General features: G+C 38.2%; 5 protein-coding genes and 2 pseudogenes across 12 annotated transcripts; 5 read left to right on the top strand and 2 right to left on the bottom strand.

Annotated features, from left to right (window-relative positions):
* The first annotated feature begins 203 nt into the window (after nt 1–203).
* Nucleotides 204–7,719, top strand: LOC125594333 (annotated as a pseudogene).
* A 528-nt stretch (nt 7,720–8,247) lies between these two features.
* LOC125574992 (reticulon-like protein B8) lies at nt 8,248–10,177 on the top strand. 3 transcript variants are annotated; one of them, XM_048770600.1, is made up of 6 exons: nt 8,248–8,309; nt 8,886–9,046; nt 9,129–9,309; nt 9,395–9,536; nt 9,765–9,834; nt 9,917–10,177. In XM_048770600.1, exons 1-6 carry the CDS (start codon nt 8,263–8,265, stop codon nt 10,084–10,086), a joined length of 771 nt encoding a protein of 256 aa, XP_048626557.1. In that variant the 5' UTR covers nt 8,248–8,262; the 3' UTR covers nt 10,087–10,177. The 3 variants fall into 3 exon arrangements, with proteins under 3 accessions (XP_048626557.1, XP_048626558.1, XP_048626560.1); XM_048770601.1 differs by lacking the exon at nt 8,248–8,309 and adding an exon at nt 8,511–8,644; XM_048770603.1 differs by lacking the exon at nt 8,248–8,309 and adding an exon at nt 8,735–8,753.
* Nucleotides 10,178–10,338: 161 nt separating this feature from the next.
* Nucleotides 10,339–13,357, top strand: LOC125575625. 5 transcript variants are annotated; one of them, XM_048770597.1, is made up of 8 exons: nt 10,339–10,403; nt 11,005–11,088; nt 11,531–11,636; nt 11,805–11,984; nt 12,066–12,566; nt 12,682–12,768; nt 12,863–12,938; nt 13,027–13,357. In XM_048770597.1, exons 2-7 carry the CDS (start codon nt 11,041–11,043, stop codon nt 12,925–12,927), a joined length of 987 nt encoding a protein of 328 aa, XP_048626554.1. In that variant the 5' UTR covers nt 10,339–10,403; nt 11,005–11,040; the 3' UTR covers nt 12,928–12,938; nt 13,027–13,357. The 5 variants fall into 5 exon arrangements, with proteins under 5 accessions (XP_048626554.1, XP_048626555.1, XP_048626556.1 ...); XM_048770598.1 differs by having other exon boundaries at nt 10,355–10,479; nt 13,035–13,357; XM_048770599.1 differs by having other exon boundaries at nt 10,402–10,479.
* Nucleotides 13,358–13,924: 567 nt separating this feature from the next.
* On the top strand, nt 13,925–15,874 carry LOC125594330 (annotated as a pseudogene).
* Nucleotides 15,739–17,606, bottom strand: LOC125594331 (tubulin-folding cofactor B-like). The gene is made up of 8 exons (XM_048770592.1): nt 17,407–17,606; nt 17,171–17,322; nt 16,978–17,096; nt 16,855–16,916; nt 16,717–16,761; nt 16,459–16,592; nt 16,181–16,250; nt 15,739–15,941 (listed from the first exon to the last, which is right to left on the bottom strand). The coding sequence occupies exons 1-8, from the start codon at nt 17,509–17,511 to the stop codon at nt 15,894–15,896; spliced, it is 735 nt and encodes a 244-aa protein (XP_048626549.1). The 5' UTR covers nt 17,512–17,606; the 3' UTR covers nt 15,739–15,893.
* Nucleotides 17,607–17,847: 241 nt separating this feature from the next.
* Nucleotides 17,848–19,044, top strand: LOC125594332 (ganglioside-induced differentiation-associated protein 2-like). 2 transcript variants are annotated; one of them, XM_048770594.1, is made up of 3 exons: nt 17,848–18,098; nt 18,391–18,655; nt 18,729–19,044. In XM_048770594.1, exons 1-3 carry the CDS (start codon nt 17,909–17,911, stop codon nt 18,946–18,948), a joined length of 675 nt encoding a protein of 224 aa, XP_048626551.1. In that variant the 5' UTR covers nt 17,848–17,908; the 3' UTR covers nt 18,949–19,044. The 2 variants fall into 2 exon arrangements, with proteins under 2 accessions (XP_048626551.1, XP_048626550.1); XM_048770593.1 differs by having other exon boundaries at nt 17,855–18,137.
* A 22-nt stretch (nt 19,045–19,066) lies between these two features.
* Nucleotides 19,067–21,853, bottom strand: LOC125594329 (probable methyltransferase PMT6). The gene is made up of 7 exons (XM_048770591.1): nt 21,617–21,853; nt 21,088–21,496; nt 20,562–20,851; nt 20,107–20,484; nt 19,769–20,015; nt 19,552–19,690; nt 19,067–19,437 (listed from the first exon to the last, which is right to left on the bottom strand). Exons 1-7 carry the CDS (start codon nt 21,747–21,749, stop codon nt 19,279–19,281), a joined length of 1,755 nt encoding a protein of 584 aa, XP_048626548.1. The 5' UTR covers nt 21,750–21,853; the 3' UTR covers nt 19,067–19,278.
* Nucleotides 21,854–22,608: the final 755 nt, after the last annotated feature.

Raw genomic sequence — 22,608 nt, 5'->3', positions numbered from 1 at the left:
GCTGTGTTTATTATCTAAAGCTTCATCCTTTTACTTGGCTTATTATTCGAGCTCTGTGTTATCTAAGCTTCAGACTTCTCTTATAACTATTGCCATTTTCTTACAATCAACATGTGCTGTGATTTGTCTGTTTTCCTGCAAAGTATTTGTCGTCGTCGAATATTCGTTATGTCATGTTGTTTCTTGTTGATTTTGTGCTACAGGGTGAGCCAGTTTTCACTGGTTTGGATTCATTATGTGCATCAGTGCTACTGCTGCAAGAGCTTTTAATCAGTTCTTCAAGGCATCCTACCTACTTTCTTCGAAGGGTAATTCCGTAAATAAGATCATTACTTAATGAAACAGGACTCTGTATATTAATGAGTTTTAAGATCACTTAAGTTCCCTTGCAGAGAAAAGTTGAACTCGATGAATTTGATGTTGTACATGTCCCTATAGCCGTCATTGCGCTTCTACCCGTCACAATAGTAATGGAACCAGATGTGATGAGTGTGACACTATCACTCGCAAGACAACATAAGTACATGTGGGTACTTCTCTTGGTTAACTCTATAATGGCTTATTCAGCCAACTGTTGAACTTTCTTGTCACCAAGCACACCAGCGCACTTACCCTCCAGGTAACAAAATGAAAAAAACATTTCACCAATTACAAAACTAGTAGGTGCTAATGTTCAATGTTTTCAGGTTCTTGGAAACGCCAAAGGAGCGGTTGCGGTTGTGATCTCGATCTTGCTTTTCAGAAACCCGGTCACGGTGATGGGAGGTGGGTATAGTATAACGGTGCTTGGGGTTGTTGCTTATGGAGAGACTAAACGTAGGTTTAGATGAGCTTCAGAGACTCCTTTGTCTCTGTTTTACTTCCTTTCTGATGGATCTTAGGAACTGATGAAATTTTGACATATAAACCTTTAGAGATATATACTACATACTTCTGATCTCATACTCATTTTTTATCTGAACTTTATATATCGTATTGTGTTAGATTTTATGATCTTTTTTCCATTGACCATTGTTGTGTTTGAATACACTTTCTCTTGTCACACTGTGTTCTTCAAATAGTATATCAATTTTATACAAATTCCATTTGAAAAAACCATTATTACGCACTAAGTTGAATATACACAACTCACAATCATGAGAATAAATTGTTAGCAAGATAAATTATACTAAATAACTTTCATCTTCACATTTTACCCGAAAAAAGGTTTTTTATAACTTTTAGTTTGTTTCACTTTTTAGTTAGATTAACAAATTGTTAAACTGTTATACTAAAAAAAACTGTTATATTAAAAACATAATTGGGCCGAGGCCGGTTCCGGATATGGGTGGGTCTGAAAAACCGGCCCATGAACTTTTTCTTTATGGTTTGAAGCAGAAGAAAACTATCTCCTCCTGTCTCCATCACTCTTCTTCCATGGCTCTTCTTCAGAGGCCACCCTCTTATCTTCACCTCTATTTTCGCCTCATGGCTTCTTCTCGTCCCCGTCTCTTCTCCCACTCCCTATGCCCCTCACTTCACCACTCCTCCTCGCTCTCCTCTTCAACACACCCAGGTTTTAGCTCCTGCCCTCTTTGACTTCTCCCTCTTGGTTCTCAGTGAAACTAACCCAGTAAATGAATATGAGCATAACAATTAGCTTCCGCTGCTTAGAAAAAATCATTACTTTTTGCGAACCCTGAAAGTTTACAAGCAATCAAAATTGAGAACTGATGATGTTATATACTCTTTTTATTTCAGTGAAGTCAAATTGCTTTCTTCAGCTTTGGTTTTCTAGTGTTAAGTTCAGCTCTGTCCGCTCAGAAAGTTTTATTCTTTATGTAGTAGACTTCCTTAATCCTTGGTTCTATTTGTTTATATGTGATTCTCTTCCATAGTGTAAAGCAAAACTTGGTTGTTTGAATAGTCTTTATTGTTATCTAAGTAGAGTCTGTGTTGGTTTCAGGATAAAGTTCCAGTTAGCTAAGGTTTGAGTCAAAGACTTGTACTAAGAAATGCGGTCTCACCAAGGTCCTTTATGTCATCCACCATGGACACTGATTCTCTCCATGAGAGCTCCACCTCTAAGGATTACAGTTCCGAGCACATTCAAGTAATTTCTGTTCTGATGATTTGTTCAGATGACCATTTATAGCTACTATGAATCTTCTAGTTTCACTTTATGTGTATATCTGTGATGCACTAGGTGCTGGAAGGTTTAGACCCTGTCAGGAAAAGACCTGGGATGTATATTGGGAGCACTGGATCTCGTGGTTTGCATCATCTGGTAATCCTATTTTTCTTCTTTCTTCTTTGAACTCTCTTGTTCTTCACTGTCCCTTTTAACTTGTTTATAATTTTAACCTTTTTCCAATACTCGTTGTTTTTCTTAGGTTTATGAGATACTTGACAACGCAATTGACGAGGCACAAGCTGGTTTTGCTTCAAAGATTGACGTTGTTTTACATGCAGATGGTTCAGTCAGCATTTCTGATGATGGACGTGGGGTATGTGATCTGTTACACTTACTCATTCTCTCGTATTTTTATTCATATATTTTCTTTCATCAATATACTTTTCTTGCAGATACCTACGGACTTGCATCCCGCAACGAGAAACTTCTTTGGAGACTGTCCTCACGGTATTATCTTTGCCTTATATGCCTTAAGATCGCTTTAAGGTTCTACTGTTAATTACTAACGGTTTATTTTATCCTCATGAGCTAGCGCAGTCTAGATTCTTAAGTAGTACAACACCTCATGTTAGACTTGTTTTCAGTACTAGTATAGTAGAGACCTGGTAAATGTTAAATTTGTGTAGTAACCCTACCGCAAGCAGACTTCTTATTCAAGGTTTTATGGTTTTCATAACAAAGATATTCACAGGGACAGGAACTTTTAGGTGTTTATTATTTATGTACCATCTGATACGTTTTGTATGGATTGTTAGCTCTTCTCAGGCAGATGATTCTAGTTTTGCTATATATTGTTTAGTGAGTGGTCTATGGTGTTGGTTTTAATGTAAAATCACATGTATTTATGGTTTTTTCATTCTGATTTTTTGGTCATGCAATTAATCAGTCATGCTTTTTATTTATGCAGGTCTTACACGCAGGGGGTAAGTTTGGTGGCAAGAGTAGTGGGTACAGCGTGTCTGGTGGATTGCATGGTGTAGGTTTATCGGTTGTGAATGCTTTATCAGAGGTAAGTTCTAACCGTTAGTACATTGCTCCCTTTTCCTCTGTGCTTTGTTTACTTTTTTCTCTGCTAAATAGAAAAATTCTCTCTGTGCATTTTGTATTTGGTTTTAAAATATTTATGTAATGGTTATGCTTAGTTATCTCATCATATGAAAAAGTTCCTGGAATGGTTCCTTACTGAGTACTAGGTTTATCAATTTCAAATGCTTTCCGCTATACGCAACTGTTATATATGGCAAGACATCAAGATCCTATTAGTATAATATTCATACAACTGATGAAGGAGCTCTTACTGTTCACAGGCATTGGAGGTTATTGTTCGCAGAGATGGGATGGAGTTCCAGCATAAGTACTCTCGTGGAAAGCCCATAACAACACTTACTTGTCATGTCCTCCCACCAGAGTCAAGGGGTACTCAAGGGACATGCATCAGGTTTTGGCCTGACAAGAAGGTTTACCCTTTTTTTCCGTACTAACCTATTTTACCCTCCTAAGAGAGGATTTTATGTCTAAACTATCTTTTCTGCTACATCTGATTTTTTCAGTATTCACACTGCAATTCAGTTTGACCATAACACTATTGCTGGAAGAATTAGGGAGCTTGCTTTCCTAAATCCAAAGGTATACATTTTTTCACAGGGCAGCAATATTCAAATTGTTTGCTTCATGTTCATGGCCCCTAGCCGTTTGAATTAGTTCTCATTTGACAGAAACTAATGCTGTACTGTTCTTATTCCATAATCAAATTGTTCATATAAATAAATGCAGGTTACAATCTCTCTGAAAAAGGAGGATGATGATCCAGAAAGGGACCTGTATAGTGAATATTTTTATGCTGGAGGTTTAACTGAGTATGTTAGCTGGCTAAATACCGATAAGGTGAGTCTTGCACTCTGGATCCTTTGTCATATTAAATAAAGTGTCTCAAATATTTGCCTATCACTGATGCTAGAAGTTATATTGCGGCGAATTACTTTAAAGTGGAAAGGGTTTTATGAAACAAAATCCAGTGGGAATGGTTCCAATACTTTTATTTTCCTGCTAACTTGATGGTAAGATATGTGACCACGTTTCACCCGTTAGTTCATTATTCTTTAGGGTTCTGTCTTAGCATGATGATAAACTTGTGTCGACTCAATCTCTGTTAAGTTAGCTCTTATGCATTTAGGTCTCATAGGTCATCCTAATTACTATCTGTCATTCTGGAAAGGTTAATTAACAGCTCTTTTGTTCAGAAACCGCTCCATGATGTGCTGGGTTTCCGGAAAGAGATAAATGGCACCACCGTTGACGTTGCACTTCAGTGGTATCCTTCTATTTACCTCTGCTTATATGATGAATATATATAATCTGCTTGCGTTTACCTTAGAACCACATACGTGAATATTTAGGCTGCCTGGTTTTATCGTTTGCTCTGTAAACTGGACATCAGTTGATGTACTGTATGCAAAGTTGGTGACTTTATACGTTGGAGTTATTCTGGATGAGAATGTGTTATGTGATGGTATGATCTAACTGTATAGTCTCGTTATTGTTCCAGGTGCTCTGATGCGTATTCAGACACGATGCTGGGATACGCGAATAGTATTCGCACCATTGATGGTGGGACACATATTGAAGGTGTGAAGGCTTCGTTAACAAGAACTCTAAATAGCCTCGCAAAAATTAAAGGTTATCAAGGTGTGTTATCAGTAATCAACTGCATTTTCCGTTTCTAGAACTTTTTTTAAAAACAAACTGCACAGAATAATAGTGTTAGTTGGTCATTATTGGGGTTAATGAGTCTTTCCATGGACTGAGGCTGAATCTCAATACTAGTATATCTGCAGTTAATAGGCTCTGCTACAATACGTTCTCACTTATGCATGCTCAACGGATAATGAACAATTTACTAATCAATGATTTAACTGAAAAACTTGCCAGTTATAGAGGTTGCCTTTGCATTCATTTGAGCATTTATCTTGACCAGTTTTACCCATGTATTTCTGAAGTGGTTGCTTATTTATTGTCGTTTGATTATGTTTTTCAGGAGAAGGATATTAGCTTAAGTGGGGAACATGTTAGAGAGGGATTGACCTGCATTGTCTCAGTCAAGGTTCCTGATCCCGAGTTTGAAGGTCAAACAAAGGTACTCAAGAGCATAATGATTTGGTGACCTCTTTTTGGCAGTGATCTCTGGTCACCTGGCCATAACCATTTTTTGTATCGTATTAATATATTTTTTTGTCGCCTAACCTCCCAAAGACGAGACTAGGGAATCCAGAGGTGAGAAAAATTGTTGACCAATCACTCCAGGAGTACCTCACGGAGTACTTGGAATTGCATCCAGATGTTCTTGAAAGCATTATTTCCAAATCCTTGAATGCGTACAAGGTATGTCATTGATATACCTGCTCAGATATATGTAGTTAGTGTATTCGGTGATTAAGTATGTGCGTCCTCACTGCTCATCCGCCTATAACAGAGCGCCTAGTTACTAATTTCAACTAATGACTCTTTATCTCTATAGGCTGCCCTGGCTGCCAAGAGAGCTAGGGAGTTGGTCAGATCAAAAAGCATTTTGAAGTCATCCTCACTTCCTGGGAACTGGCAGATTGCTCATCTACAGATCCTGCAGTATCTGGTATGCATTAGCCAGTATGGAAGTGCCCTCTCGTTTGAAATCAGAACATTAGTATATGTGACTATAAAGCTTTTAAATTGTCACAAATTTGATCTTCTAAGAGTTAAATGAGAAGATAGGAAAGGAAACATGAGGCTGTTGTTTTGTACTGGTCATAGCTTTTAACACTTGTAAGCTCTCGATATTGGTCAATTACTGACTTCTTTTTCTGTGTTATCAGAGATTTTTATAGTCGAAGGAGATTCAGCTGGTGGCAGCGCAAAACAGGGTCGTGACAGGCGTTTCCAAGTAAGAAATCATTCTTGCTTATTGTGTCACTAGACAAGAGTCAGTGAGGGGGTAGAAAAGGATAGTTAATTATCATCACATGTCCAAGTGGTAAAAAACATGCAAAGTTTAATGCTAATAAATTATGGTTGGCTTCTTTGAGTATGCAGATACTTGTGAGCCATGGCTTGTGAGTATAAGAGTCCTCTCTTTACTCTCAAAAAGACTTGAACTGGGTCTCTCAGTAGTATTAACATTGTTTGATAGCAATAAGATTACGAACCAAACTATAGATGAGATATGTTGTTTGGGGATTTGAGTGTGTCATATACAAAATTGGTGAATCATTCACAGGTCAAGATAGTGTCCTCATATGGGGTTTGCTTCATCCTTTCTGCTTCTGTGCGTAACAAAGTGTTTTGGATCTGTGCAGGCGATTCTTCCTTTAAGAGGTAAAATATTGAATATTGAGAGAAAGGATGAAGCAGCCATGTATAAGAACGAAGAAATTCAAAATCTAATTCTTGGTCTTGGTCTTGGAGTGAAGGTGATATTATCCTACTATCTGTTCTTTCCTCTTTTTATCAGTAATCTTGGAAAACTCAATGCGACATTTAATCTATTTTCCAGGGAGAAGATTTCAACATGGAGAATTTGCGTTACCATAAGATTATCATATTAACAGATGCAGATGTTGATGGTGCACATATCCGGACACTTCTGCTGACCTTTTTCTTCAGATATCAGGTAATATGTTTAGCTGAATAAAACATTCATTTTAAGTAACTAACCTCTAGATTGCTGGTGGACTTAATGAAATTACTTTTCTACAGAGAGCCTTGTTTGACGCGGGTTGCATATACGTTGGTGTTCCACCTCTTTTCAAGGTAAGTTCTTAGCAGTTATTGTTATGATGCTTCAGATTTCCGGAAAGTTTATTTTCCTAAAGCTAGTTTTCTCTTTGAAAACAAACAGGTTGAGAGGGGGAAACAGGCGCATTACTGCTATGACGAGGCGGCTCTTAAACAAGTTATCGCTTCGTTCCCTGGAAATGCATCATACAACATTCAGAGGTTCAAAGGTAATCCCTGGTCTTGTGGCTTTTTCACATCATGAATCTGTTTGTAGTTCTGAGGGTTAGCTTTTATGAGTAACCAAATCTAGATATGCCTTAAAACTTGGAGGTGGCGCAACAGTATTATTATTCCAATAACATCCTTTGTTTTTGTGCATCGGCAGGTTTGGGTGAGATGATGCCTGAGCAGCTATGGGAAACAACAATGAATCCAGATACAAGGATACTGAAGCAACTAGTTGTTGATGACGCAGCAGAAACAAATGTGGTCTTTTCATCTCTCATGGGTGCTAGGGTAAGGCAACAAACTCAGATTGAGGGATGAGCTCCATTGTGTTCTGCAAAACTCATGATGTAAATCTGTGTTATGCATCTGTTTCAGGTCGATGTCCGGAAGGAACTCATCAAAAGCGCTGCGACTAGAATCAATGTAGAGCATCTTGACATATGAACAACACATGCTATTGCCTCAGCTATACCAAGAGATAGCTTTGAAAAAGTTAGGAGACATCATTATTGTTTTGTGATTTTACCATATAATTATCTTTTATTGATTCCGAAACATGGTTTCTTAAATTGATTTGCATCTTTCTATTAAAAAATGAACATGACCTTTTGATATGTGTTATCTAACTATTTTAATATATTATTAAAAAAGTTATTAATCATTTATGATAAATCTTATTATATAAAAAAGAACACAAATATAATTAAAAAATATAAATTTAAAAATTAAATTTAAAAAAAAATGTAAACTAAATATACTCAATCCACCTTTCAAATGATGGGTCAAATCTAGCTTCTTATATAGTCTTAAAACGGTTACAAAAATATCTAAAATAAATTAAAAAATCTAAAAGTTTCTTTTAAAATTAATTACTCGCCAACTTATTACATAAACGAAGTAATTCGAAATGAAACTCTCGGTAATCTAATTAGAATTTCAAATTACTGTATAATTTTGTACACTTCCTAGTCACACATAACTTTTGTTTTTTTTGATAAATAATCACTTAACTTCATGCAAGGAAAGGCTCCACTAATCAAATCCTCTCATATTTAAGAACCAGAATCTCTTTGATTATCCCTTATAAAGACTACTCAAAATCATAATCTCACATGGATGGGAAGAAGTTGAAACTAAGGATTAGAAGAAAGATGAGAAGGTAACATATATTCTTCCTTGATTGTGATTACTTGTGTTGATATGAGTTTTGTGTGTTCATTGATGATGTGTGTGTTAATAGTTGCTTCGTGAGCAATGTTTTTCTTATTACACTGTAAAGCACTTTTTAAATAGTTGTCGGGTCAGAGCAATATCACGAGGGAAGACCATTACAAGACTCCAAACTTTGCCCAATCACATCGCTTGCTTTTAACTTCCACCCTTTATCTTTCTTTGTGATTCATCATCCATCTTTCAGAATCTACCCAAAAAAAAAAGACAAAACTTTTTGTCTGAAAAACACAGAACCGGATTCGTCTTTTTCAATTCCTAAAGGTTTATTCTTTGTCATCATCATCTTTACCTCTTTCTGCTCTTCAACTTCTGGGTTTCGTGTGTGCTTGCCTTTCTCATCAAATATTAAGATCTAAAGTTACATATCATTGTAATGATCGTCAACAAACTAGTAAAAAGTTGGATACTTTAACGGTTTTGGGTTTAGAACTTACCGAAAGACTCAATCTTTATAACAGTTTCCATCTCTGCTTTGAGTTTGTTTATTTTGATCGTGTTTCAGAATCATGCCTGAGAAGAACATAGTAGAGGAAGCCATCGGCGACTTGGTGGATAACTTCACGGACGCAGTTCAGAAGAACAAACACGATACCGTCGCTTCTCGTTTCAACCGTTTGTTTGGTCGGGAGAAGCCAATTCACCACGTCTTAGGCGGTGGCAGATGTAAGAAATTCAAATTATAAGTGATTGGTTTGTGTGTGTTGTTGTTGTTGTTTGTTTCTAATTGAGTTGATTATTCATTCAGCTGCTGATGTGTTGTTGTGGAGGAACAAGAAGATCTCCGCGAGTTTTCTGATGGGAGCTACTGCAATTTGGGTGCTTTTCGAGTGGATCAACTTGCACTTCCTGTCTCTCGTTTGTTACGGTCTATTGCTTGGTATGATCGCCCAATTCGTTTGGTGCAATGCCTCAGGGTTCCTTAACCGGTAAGTTCTTAAACCAGTTATTGTATCATTGAGGGTTCCTTTGTGATTACAATCTAATAAGCAAAAGTCTTTAAAAAAAAAACAGATCACAGTCTAGAGTGCCTCGCCTTGTTCTCCCAAAAGACTTCTTTGCTGATGTGGGTGTGACCATTGGCACAGAGGTTAACCGCGGTTTTGTTTTTCTTCAGGACTTGTCTTGTAGAGGGAACTTGAAACAGTTCCTCATGGTGAGTAGACAGACATTTTCACATTTCATTGTTATATAACAAAGAAGAGAATCATTCGAAAAATGTTCAAAAAATCGCTAGACTCTTTTTATCGGATTATTGATTAGGCGGGCGTCTAGACGGATTTCGATTTTTAGAACATTAACTGCAGTGATGTGATTGAATAGTGTATTAGTCCTTAGATAATGTTGATAGAGTTTAATTAATCTTCACTAATATCATTTTCAGGCTGTGTTTGGACTATGGATAACCGCAATAATAGGGAGCTGTTGCAACTTCCTAACTGTTCTGTACATTGGTGAGTAGTTTAGTTCTTTACTAGTGACTCTTTTAAAAAGATTGAGTTTTATAAAGGGATGATGCTTTTTTTTTGTGTGAAGGGTTTGTGGGAGCTCACACAATGCCTGTAGTGTATGAGAGATATGAAGACGAAGTGGATGGTTTTGTGGATTCTCTGTTGATGAAGTTTCATAGTCACTACAAGAAGATTGATTCTGGTTTTCTCAGTCGAATCCCTAGTGGAAAGTTTGGGATGAAGAAGCATGACTAGATCAACTATTATCTCTCTGTCTTGATGTTTTGTGTATATGACTAAATCAACTTCTTGTCTTTCTTTCATAGTCATGTTAATGTTTTTATCATTCAGACAATGAAAAAAAACTGACCATCAAACAAGAAGATGAGATAACATGTTTATGTATGGGAATATGGGATGGGATCCACCATAGTAACAAATTGTACACGTGGCAGCTTTCTGAAGCTCCAAAGCTTGAATGTTTTAATAATAAAATAAGTAAAATGAAAAAAAGGAAATGGAGAAAAAAGTAGTAAAGAATCTCGATTGATATCCACGACGATCAAAGTGAGGTTAGGTTCCTCTTCTTCTCCTTTTCTCTCTCTCTCTTCTCTCTCTCCTCCCTCAACGATTGATCTTGGATTGGAGGTAATGATATATTGTTAAAGCTTGTGACTTTTTTTCATAAAGTTGAATTTGTTTTTTTTTATTGGTTCATGTAATTTGATTTGATCCGGTTGTATTTGAAGACAGGATCGGTTGAAAGTATTGGGATTGGTTAGGGGAAAACAGAGGATTTGAGTTTTCTTTTAGTTTCACTTTGTACTTTTGTTTTTGATCGATAAAAAGTTTTGATTTTTGATGTTATTTCTAGGGAAATCAGCTTGAGCGGTTGCAGTTTATGTCTTTGTTATTACATAGACTCTGTCTGTTTGGCAATAGAACTGTTAGATGTTTTTTTCTGGGTTTAAGAAGGTTTTTGTCTAAGTTAGATTGTATAGAAAAGCTGCCTTTGGCCATGTGTAAATAGAACCTTATCTCTAATCATTGAGATTAGTTCAAGATATATATTCTCTACTAATTGTTCTAGTTTTGGCGGCGTTCTGCCGTTTTAACTTATTTTCCTATGTACAATCTCTAAGTACAATGTCTAATACTGCTTCTATCCAACAGGAACAAGCTTTGTTTTGCAAAAAGAAAATTCCAGAGATGTCAAGTGGAACAGTGAGAAGGGTCTCGCGTCAAGACATACAACTGGTAATTGTTTGCATAATGAACCACAATCTCAACTTTTGGAGTTGCATTACTTTCCTTCTCTTGATACATATTGAGGTTCATGTTGTCCTAGAGAATGTCATATAGATTGCATTTCCAGAAGGTTTATGTTTTTTTCCATAGCAATTTTAGTTCTTGTTTCTGCCAGCTCTTGAGAAAATGCCTTTTTCTCTTCTTTGCTGCCCTCTTCAATAATTTGGAAAGAAATTTTTATGAGATTGTAGAATTCATTATAATGTATTGAAGGAATATGTTTAACTAGAAATATTTAACACCATCTAACATCAAAAGCATCATACTTGATGATGAATGCCGTTGTGAATCTATGGAAAAAATTAAAAATTGAATCTTATTTCTCCTCCTCTTCTAACTGTTCTGTCCAAACTTGAGCAATAAACTTTTTTATCATCATATACCATTTCAGGTTCAAAACCTTATAGAACGATGTCTTCAACTTTACATGAACCAGAAAGAAGTTGTGGAAACTTTACTGGAGCAGGCTAAAATCGAGCCTGGGTTCACAGAGCTAGGTAACCACAGCTGTTATCATCTTGTTTCAAATCATATTTGCATCTGATTGTTTCATCCTTGCTCATTAATGGTACTAAATCATGAGATAAATGTAATTTAATGCTCATTAGTAATAAGGATGAGGATGATTTCAGTTATACCATGTTTTTCCCTCTCTGGTTTTACAGTGTGGCAGAAGCTTGAAGAGAACCGTGAATTTTTCAACGCGTACTATCTGAGGCTCATGGTGAAACACCAGATCATGGAATTCAACAAGCTACTCGAGCAGCAGGTTCGCCATATGCAGCAGATGCATCCAAGTGCACTTACCTCCGTCCAGAATACAAATGGTTCTCACATCCAATCAAGTAAGTTTTTGGATATTCATTCATGTGTATTTTTTTTAGATAGCTAATCTAATGCAACTGACGTCGATTCTCTGTTAACAGTGAATCAGAAACAGTTGGGATATGTCTCTGAACACACTGATCATCAATCATTGAAGCCTAATGCACATCATCCCATGCCCTCGAGTTTGTCTAACGCATACCTCAACGGCTCTTCAACGCTTAACACAAACGTGTCCCCTTCTGTGAACGTATCAACCCACGCTAGGAGAGCTGACGCTTCTCCGAATATGATCTCATCACAACAGACCACAAACATGCCGCCTATGATGCAAGGCATGAATGGAGGAGGAGGAGGGATGATCAAGTCCGAGACTGCCTATCCTGCTTCGTTCATGTATGGTGGTGAACGGAACAATGCCTTGGAAGGACACTCCACAGTTAGAGAAACCTCGATTCCATCTTTCAGTAACGAGTCCAACAACAACCAGCCCATTGGTGATACGCTACTTGATGCGGAAGCTTCTACTTTTGGGTTCTTAGGATCAATTCCTAGGAACTTCAGCCTTTCTGATTTGACTGCTGATTTTTCGCAGAGCTCAGGTCCATCTCTATCTAATATACTCCTTTTGTCTCTAATTATATGCATATATAGAACCAAGTAGTTATTTATTATGCTTCATTGTTTGTAACCATAAGCTTTTTGTGTTGATTGCAGAGATTCTGGAGAGCTATGATAAATCACCATTCCTTGCGCCAGATGCTGAAAACTTCCTGGAGTCCTGTGACAGGGGAGAGTATCAAGGTGAGAACTTTGAGACACTGTTAAAAAAAGAATGAAGATTAAAGCATCTATTTTATATTTTTTTTCTTTTTCTCTAATGATGTGTTTATTGCAGGAGACAACAAGAGATTGGACACCATATCTGAAGGTTTCAGTTACGATAACCTCGGGAGCGAGTAGTTAGGTAACAGGTAAGAACAATCATTTACCTCTAATATATCAGATTGTGTTTTTGAATGTACAGAGATCTGACATCATCATCCTTTGTTCTGTGAAAAGCTATGCAGGTTTTGCTTTCATCACTTATAACATAGGAAACGTTTGTGTACAAAAAGATATTCAGGCGTTTGATATTTTGTTTTTGGCTTGCAAGGACTATCAGGTGGGGGTGTATAAAAAGGGATTTATTTTCATTTCACATTATTTCTTTAGCTTTGAAGTTTGGTAGTAGTAATAAGTGTTGAGAAGATCGTATGTAATTCTCAGTGTGTGTTTTTCTTGTGTGTGTTTTAGTTTTGTTACTTGTTACTTGTTACTTGTTACTTGTTACAATTGTTTAATAGTACTTGAAATTTGGTGGAAGCTAAATGTATTAGTTTTTTGAAGTTCACCTATAGATTGTGCTCATGTCATTATCGCATTAAAGATAGTGTGTCGCGGAATGTCGACTAATACCAACACTACAATGGTTGGTGTGCGTTTTAAGTTATAAAATGAAGGTTAGTGGTAATGAGGTATGGACTCATCACATTCAACAGACGAGAGATAATGCTTCAAGTTAAGGTTGTGGTAAGCTAGTGACAAACGCAAACCAAAAGTCAGTAACCGAAAGCCCTTTATAGATAATATCATAATACTCTTTCCAATTTTTAACGGACTAAAAATAATAAATTTTCTATAAATATTAAAATGATAAATTAATTATTTATAATTATTTATTATTTACTAAATTACTTTTTAAAAAAATTATATACACAAGATTGATATATCGTTAAACTAAAATTTTAAATATGAATGGTTAAACTTAGTGGAAAACAAATAAAATTAACAAAAATTAATAAATTAAAATTTATATTTAGTTTTTATAATATGTGTAAAAATTTTAAAACATATCTTTTAGATCGAGTAATAAAATGCATAAAAGGTTAAAAATCTGTATTTACGAAATAAAATTTAATTTTAGCCATAACGGGCGGACCCCACCAGATGACTCAAACCACAAACACACAGAGACACAAACTCTCTCATCTCTCTCTCTGTGTAGGAAGATAATAGTCTCAATCTCCAATCTCCAATCTCCAATCTCCATGAAGCTTACTGCTTCTGAGTAAGTAAATCTCTTTTCATCTTTTACAACAACTAGGGGATCTCAAAATCTTATCTTTTCTCTTTGTTTCATGTAGGTGATCTTCAATTATCTGAAAGTTAAGATTTTTTCTCTGTTTCGATGGATACTCTCTTGAGAACACCCAACAAGCTCGAGTTTTTCATCCCTCAGTTTCATGGGTTCGAGAGATTAAGTCCAAATCCTTCAAGGGTCAAGCTTGGTGTTAAAAAAAGAGCAATCAGAATCGGTAGTAGTATCACTAGTGCTAGTAGTGCTCTTTTGGATCTTGTTCCTGAAACCAAGAAGGAGAATCTCGACTTCGACCTTCCTTTATACGACACTTCCCTGAACAAAACTGTTGATCTAGCTATCGTCGGCGGCGGCCCTGCTGGTTTAGCCGTGGCTCAACAAGTCTCAGAAGCTGGACTCTCTGTATGCTCCATCGACCCTTCCCCCAAACTCATTTGGCCTAACAACTATGGAGTTTGGGTTGACGAGTTCGAAGCCATGGACTTGCTAGACTGCCTAGACACCACCTGGTCCGGCGCCGTCGTCTACATCAACGACGGCGCCGAGAAGGACCTATCCCGGCCTTACGGGAGAGTCAACCGTAAACAGCTCAAATCCAAGATGCTTCAGAAGTGCATCACCAACGGTGTTAGGTTCCATCAGGCTAAGGTGACCAACGTGGTTCACGAGGAGGTTAACTCCACTGTGGTTTGCAGTGACGGTGTGAAGATTCAGGCTTCTGTTGTTCTGGACGCTACTGGTTTTTCAAGATGCTTGGTGCAGTACGACAAGCCGTATAACCCTGGTATCAAGTAGCTTATGGTATCGTTGCTGAGGTCGATGGCCACCCGTTTGATGTGGATAAGATGGTGTTTATGGACTGGAGAGATAAGCATCTTGACGCGTACCCTGAGGTTAAAGAACGGAACAGCAAGATCCCTACGTTCTTGTACGCGATGCCGTTTTCTTCAAACAGAATCTTTCTTGAGGAGACGTCTCTTGTGGCTAGGCCGGGTTTGAAGATGGAAGATATCCAAGAGAGGATGGTTGCGAGGCTGAAACATTTGGGGATCAATGTGAAGCGTATTGAGGAAGACGAGCGTTGTGTGATCCCTATGGGAGGTCCTTTACCTGTCTTGCCTCAAAGAGTTGTTGGCATTGGCGGTACGGCGGGGATGGTTCATCCTTCGACTGGTTACATGGTGGCTAGGACTCTTGCAGCTGCTCCAATAGTTGCAAACGCTATAGTGAGGTACCTTGGTTCTACTAAAGGAGATGAGCTCTCGGCTGAGGTGTGGAGAGACTTGTGGCCTATTGAAAGGCGGAGACAGAGGGAGTTCTTCTGTTTTGGGATGGATATATTGCTGAAGCTTGATTTGGATGCTACTAGGAGGTTCTTTGATGCGTTCTTTGACCTGGAACCGCGTTACTGGCATGGCTTCTTGTCGTCGAGGCTGTTTCTCCCGGACTTGGTGTTCTTCGGGTTGTCGCTCTTCTCGCATGCTTCTAATACCTCGAGGTTGGAGATCATGACTAAAGGAACTGTTCCTCTTGCTAAGATGATCAACAATTTGGTAAAGATAGAGACTAAGGACTGCAACTGCATCCTCTTGGATAATTGTGTGTATAATCATCATAACATGATTTCTTGTGAGGATATAAGAATCTTTTAGTAGTTTATTATTCTTCTTCATCAAAGTTAAAATACTTTTAAAGTGTTGTTGCATTGTGTTTCACAAACTCTTTTGAAAACCGAAACAAGAGGTACAAAAAGCAAATCTTTCAAACTCCTTTCGCTGGTTTGAAAAGCTTATATTTCATCTTCCTCGAAGGGGTCCCTTTCTGGATAATCACCAACCTGCAAGCCAATACAAAGTTCATGAGTAGCAGAATATGTGGCTTACAATTTTAATCTACGCAGCCAACTAACTACTTAACCGTGATGAGAATCTAGTCCAGCATATCTTTCTAACAAATAGCAATATCATAGAAACCATCATGTCTAAGAAACACTAAACCAGTTCAATTCTATCAAGTGTAATAGACTAATAGGTCATGTCACTCTGATGCTAAGACCTTGTAGAAAAAGATAATTACCTTTACTTTGTCAGGCCGGACCACACCACCATGAAGCTGAGGGCATTCAAATAACCTTGTTCCTTTCACCCTGCAGCCAATATGAAGCATGACAACCGAGTTTAGGCATATTGTACGTTTGCTAACAAAATCATGATGTTGAGCACAAGCTTATGCAAGACTAAGAACCTCAAAGAGGTTTTTACTACCACAGAAACATGAGCTGCAAGTAGAGTCAAAGTTCCAGAACAAGAAAAGACTTCTACTTTAAATTGAAAAGGAGTTTCAAATTCACATACATGCCATCGTGTTTGCCAAGGGGTTCATCATACTGGATTCCAACCCAATAGCCAGGACCCAACGACTCTGCTCGTCCAACGTACTTGACCACTCCTCTTTTCTCCCCTGGCTCAACTTGGCATCTATTTCCCACCTTCATATTTTGATTAGAAGCACGTAATACACAGAGAGATCAGGTCTCACAAAATATCAAACCAGCAGCTCATTATTATCCCTGCCTCTCTCAGTTTAAAGTAAGAAAGAGAGATCAGACTCACCTTGATATTTCCACAGAGATCTTCCATGAAGTCCTCCTCCTTCGTCTGTTGAAAGGAGGAATCATATAAGAACTTTTGTCTTCTTAAATTTCTTAATCTAACCCCCCCCCCCCAAATAGTTATAGCTTCTTTTCATACCTTAACCTCGGAAGCAGCAGGATTCTGAGCCACTCTTTTTTCTTTGAATTTCCTATAACTGTCTGGAACACAATAAATTTCATCAGAGGAATATTCACTTGATGAACAAAGTCACAAACTTACCAGTTCGTTTAGCATAGTCCTCTTCTGAGATAGTATACTTCTCAACCAATGAAGTATCTTCAAGCCAGCCTCCAGTTGTGACCGAGGAAGGGTCAAGATCAACTATGTGTAACCGAAACCTTTTCAAAAGCAGCATAAAAAGAACAATAAGTCATCACATTTCATTACAGTGAACAGAGAGGCTTTAAGTTACCCATCAAAAGGGGAGTAGAAACCGAGTGGTCTCGTATCATCACTAAGGACTGCAACCTTGGAGCCACTTTCATCATAAAGCTCTAAAGCCATAGCATTTACAGATGTCCCACATTTTTTCCATAGCTTTTCCTTCACAGCTTCCACATTCATCTTCAGACAACATTAAAAAAAACTTGACTTTAGAGACATCAAGCAACACGTGTAAGAAACAGTGTGTCTGAAAAAGATACTCACTTGCGGAGAGAAACGAACATCGGCAGCGAAGCTCTTGAGGTTGGAGTGAGTTACGTGGAGAAGTACAGAGTCATCTCCTTCCATCTGTAACCGCGAAGTCGCCATCTTTCTTTTTCCTCCTCCTGAGAGATTTGCCGAGAAGAAAAGGAAGATCAAACGATGGCGTTTTTAACCGCCGTCGTGTAAAAAAAGGTTTTAGATCGTCAAGGGTACTTTCGGTTTTTCAAAATCCGTCTAGATTCATTTTGATTTCGCCACGTGTTAAGATCCACGTAAAATCCCCCGCAGGCTAATATAACCACTTGATCTTGAGCCAAAGATCTTGCCACGTGTACATCAATTAGATCATAGCCTAACATTCATTAAGATTACGCCACGTGTTCATTCCACGTAAAATATCATGTACTCTCCCGCAGGTTAGTATTAAGCCTTTTGATCCTTAACCAAAACACACTCGAGTTAGAAAAGATCCGTGAGACGACGGAGGAGAGAGTTTCCGACGATGGCAGAAGACTTTTCGGTGGTAGTCTTAGCTTCCGATCTAGGCGTCGACGCTCGACCGTTCTTAACGAGAACCGATGAAGTCGACGAGCAAGAGAACTGGCACGACTGTCCTCAATACCTCGGCGACGAAGACTTCGCCGATCTCGATCTCCTCCACTTCTTCACCCTCCAAGGCTCCGATAAGTCCGGTAACCGAATCTTCCGCGTCGTCGGAAAGTTTTTTCCCGGTAAAAAAAGATGCTAACTTTGATTATTTTAGCCTGGTCTAGTAGATAACCGTGTTTAGTATTGGTTTAGTGTGGTTTAGTAAACCGGGAACAATCACAGACAGTTTACAAAAACGAACTCTGTTACTCTGTTATTGAATTAATCAATGAGAAAAGTTAGTTACAAGTTTGTTAGATCATCCCTCACTAACATTCTGTTTCATTACATAACTCATTTTTTAAAGGTCTTTAAGTGATTTTTTTTTTTTGTCAGCTCGTGTGGTGAGTGCAGAGAGGCTGAAGAAGTATATATTCCAGAAGATTAGCAACGAGTGTCCAGAGGGACCTTTCTGCTTGGTTTACATGCATAGCACGGTTCAAAAGGATGAGAACTCGCCGGGGATTACCATCTTAAGATGGATCTACGAGGATCTTCCTTCGGAGATCAAAGAGAGACTCCAAGTTGTTTACTTTGTACACCCTGGTCTTCGTTCAAGGCTTGTCATTGCTACTCTCGGTCGCCTTCTTCTAACTGGAGGGTAAAGCTTTCATCATCTTAACACCACTTATAAGACTTTGATGTTTCCTTTGAACTTTCATCGAACGTTGTAGGTTGTATTGGAAGATCAAGTATGTGAGCAGGTTGCAGTATCTTTGGGAGGAGATGAAGAAAGGGGAGGTTGAAGTTCCTGACTTTGTGAACAACCATGATAATGTGCTTGAGCATAGACCGTTGACGGACTATGGAATCGAACCGGATCCTTTTCACTTAACCGAGGTTCAGTCTTCTTCGTTCTCACTCAACCACTATGAGAACAGATGGGTCTCGTAGTAATACTTTTTCTCTTTTGTAATACCAGAACCTATATGTTTTATGTTTCTTGTATAGAGTATAATACAGTGTAGTAAGAAAGCTTTTCTCAGTGTCGATGTGGTTTTGATTGAGTACCAAATCAGATATCACATATGTAACTAAACACTGTGATTGATAAGTTCAGAAGTAAACTCTAGTATGAATTATGAAGATAGAAAGTACATGTACAGAGATATTCTAGAATCAATATACAACTAAAACCTGCTTGGTAAGTTTCACTTCACCCTCTTTCATTGCTATAAACCCAAGAGAGTACCAAACCTATTTGGAGCTATGAGGCTGGTCTGTTCAGATGATTGCCCAGAATCTCTTTCTGCAAAACAGAACAGTTTCTATCTTCTTGAATTTGTTTTCCAGCTGATGAGTTTCCACTTCCCAGAGGTACTTAGGAGCCAAGTCTCGGATTCTTGAGATTACCTGTTCCTCGTCCCTTATAATGATGAATCCCTGCCAGCCCCAAAACCAACGCTTCACTCAGGTCACGTATATTACAAAGACTATATGAGAGGAGACCAAAGGATTTTAATTCAAAAGTAGTGGCACCATCAGTGCCAAGAGTACCTGAGGGCGAATCATCCGGTCCATCTCAAGCATGATATCCTCTACCAAGCAACCATCTCCACGGCTTTGGTAGTGAGAGATTACATGATTGGCATGCAGCAAATCATACGTCCGCGGATATGTTGAGAACGGCTCACACCTAAGACATTTTTTGGTATGTTGATGCTTGGCATGGACCGAAAACAAAACAAACAAGAGGGTTTCTGAACATGCTTACCAATCATGGAAAGCACCAGTTAAACCCCTCTCAAAAACACCGGACAAAGTTTCATTCATGGTAGCAGGTACTATGTTCATCACCCAAACAGGATACGAGTCCATGGCTGAAGCAAATCCACCAATGAATGCATTCATATCCATCACATTCCGCACTTCAGTCTCATTAATACTCATAAACCGCCAATACTGTTTAACTTGTTCTCTCCAGAAGACAGTATCTGATGTATATTCATCTTCACTAATACCTGATGAAAATTTTGCTTAGTTAAGTGGTTAGAGAATCTAAGACAGAACATAATGCCCACCTCTAAAATGAACTGAGAAGAAGAAATGTACCTTTGTTTCTCAGAGTTTCTGGATACTTGGAGAGACGTTCAGCTAAAGAAGAAGATCTCATCTCTGTATCTCCACTAATTTGCACACAATCTCTAAGAGGAACTTGCCAGGACGGTTTCAAAGCATCTTCCACATCACATAAGCTTATAACCTTTAGCTCTGCATTCTTCTTAAGGCACTCCACGTTTTCTTCTTTAATCCATATTGCAGTTTGTACCTTCCGGGAAACAAGCTTCCAGCACATTGAGTTAGCTAGACTAACCAACTTATCCCAAATCATAGGATACTCTTTATCATTCCTATAAGCTGGTGGCGACGTATACACAAAGTAGCCATTAGGTCTAAGAAGCCTATGAACTTCTTTAAGTAAGATGCCACCTGCAGAATCAAGTTTAAAAACATTACTATGACCGAACCAAACCAACACAAGACAAATCCATCACTCCAAACATTACCGTTTGCATGCCAATCAACACGACATCTCGAACAATGAACCATCTCAAAAGAAGATGAAGGATATGGCAGTTGTTTGGTGGCAACAGCAGAGATCATTGCACTGACGCCTCTCTCCAATGCAAACTGAATCTGATTCTCATTAGCATCATTAGGAGCAAAGGACATTGTCTGTATACCTAGAGGAAGTAGATAAGCCGCAAAGCTTGCAACTCCACATCCAACATCAAGTACTTGTACCACCCCGGCTGAACGCAAGTCACCTGTTTCATTAGTCACCATACCTCCCAACCTAATGTCACACATAAAAAAAAAAGCAGTACAATGCAATTAAACATGAAGACTAAGAAACATATTAGTGAAGGTTTTTTTACATAGATATAGGCCTCCAAAATGATTGAAAAACAAATTATTTAAATTATTTAAAAAATGTCTGCCTCTAAAATTATGGAAAAGAAATTATTAATATTATTTAAAAAATGTCTATACTATAGCCCCTAAAATAAAGCATAAGCATATAAGTGAAACCTTTGTATGTATTCTGAAGCACCATGTTTGAAATGAGTACCACCACCAGGGAACCACCAGAACTCTCCATGCTCCTGCACCCAGCTTTGTCCACCGTTAACTTGAGCGAGATGCGTATGATTCACATTGCTTCTCCACACGTAGTCTCTACTGGTTGGCCATCTCAAAGGTATCTTGTAATCTTTTGGTGGAGGCACCAAGCAGAAGAGACGCTGCTCGAGCGGCGGGCAGTGTCTCTCGAGCTCTTCTCTTCTAGAGACGTTCAAGCTCAGCTGGTGCACGTAACTGACGTTGTGACAAGGGAGGTACTCGTTGAACTTTGAGGGACACACATTCATCCCAGTTTCGGGTATGACTAGTGGTGAGACTCGGTGAGTGAGGTTGATTTTGTTTGGGAATTTGAAGAGAGCTGCAAAATCAAGATCGAGTGTTTTTTAAGTTCTTGAAACGTAAACAAGATATAAATCAAGAAGATTCCACAAGAATCCAACCGCATGCAGAGAGAGATTTGAACAGAGAGAAGACGGACCAGATTGAGAGACGTAGATGGGTTCGTTGTTGCCGAAGAGAGAGCCAGCGTAAAATGATCCAACCGTAAGAAAGAGAGCTACTAGTATCGTCTTTCCCGATCTCGCTGCACGGAACACGTTGTAACCTCTCATTGTATATCTCTGGCTGTTTCTTTCTTTCTGCTTCTGCTTCTTACTAATCTTGTTCTTCGTCTTCCTCGAGATTCGCTTATACTTTACTTTCGAAATCAACAATTTAAGTAAGCAGAGCTTAGACTCTTGAGAGTTGTCACGTTCTCGCTTATTAAACCGTAAACGTGTCACATACGTTCTGGCTTAGTAAATTGTAAACGTGTCAAATTCAAAGCTTTTTTCTTTATTTTGTAACTGGTTTGCAACACATCACAATGTTATAGACACAAAGACTTTCAATTAATTTCTATTTTTGTATTAGGATGATTCGGAGATTTAGTAATCTGTAAATTATTTTTATCATTCATTCACTAATTCGGATAATCACAGAATATTTTGTTGACCAAGTCAGTAAGAAATATAGTACACTTTTTTTTTTTAACGCTGATTTATTATGATCTTACAATTATGATATAGGAAATATTACATAGACGATTCGACAACCGACAATACTACCTGTCTTATGAAGACCTACGCCTAACTGCATCACCTGAGCCGTCCTATGAAGATCCACGCCTGACCAGATGTACTTGCACCATGTTGAAGATTCCCTTGCAAGCTTTTTCCTCTGTAGTCTGCATAATTGTTTAATAAACCGCTCTCTCCGGGACTTGAAACCTGGATTTCCTGTAATCTGCAATAAATTTGCGTAGTCTGGGATTTGAACCCCAGACTTGGGTGTAGAAGCCTTTAAACCTTAACCAATAGGCTACGGTGCTTCCACAATATAGTACACTTTAAAACTTTCTTTTTACCAATTTTTATATTGGAATTTGGAAATGTATTTCATTGTCATTAATGAGACGAACCCACTAATCTT

The sequence above is a fragment of the Brassica napus genome (assembly GCF_020379485.1).
Source record: "Brassica napus cultivar Da-Ae chromosome A5 unlocalized genomic scaffold, Da-Ae chrA05_Random_9, whole genome shotgun sequence".
NCBI classification, from domain to species: Eukaryota; Viridiplantae; Streptophyta; class Magnoliopsida; order Brassicales; family Brassicaceae; genus Brassica; species Brassica napus.
This window is presented reverse-complemented; position numbering and strand designations above follow the sequence as displayed.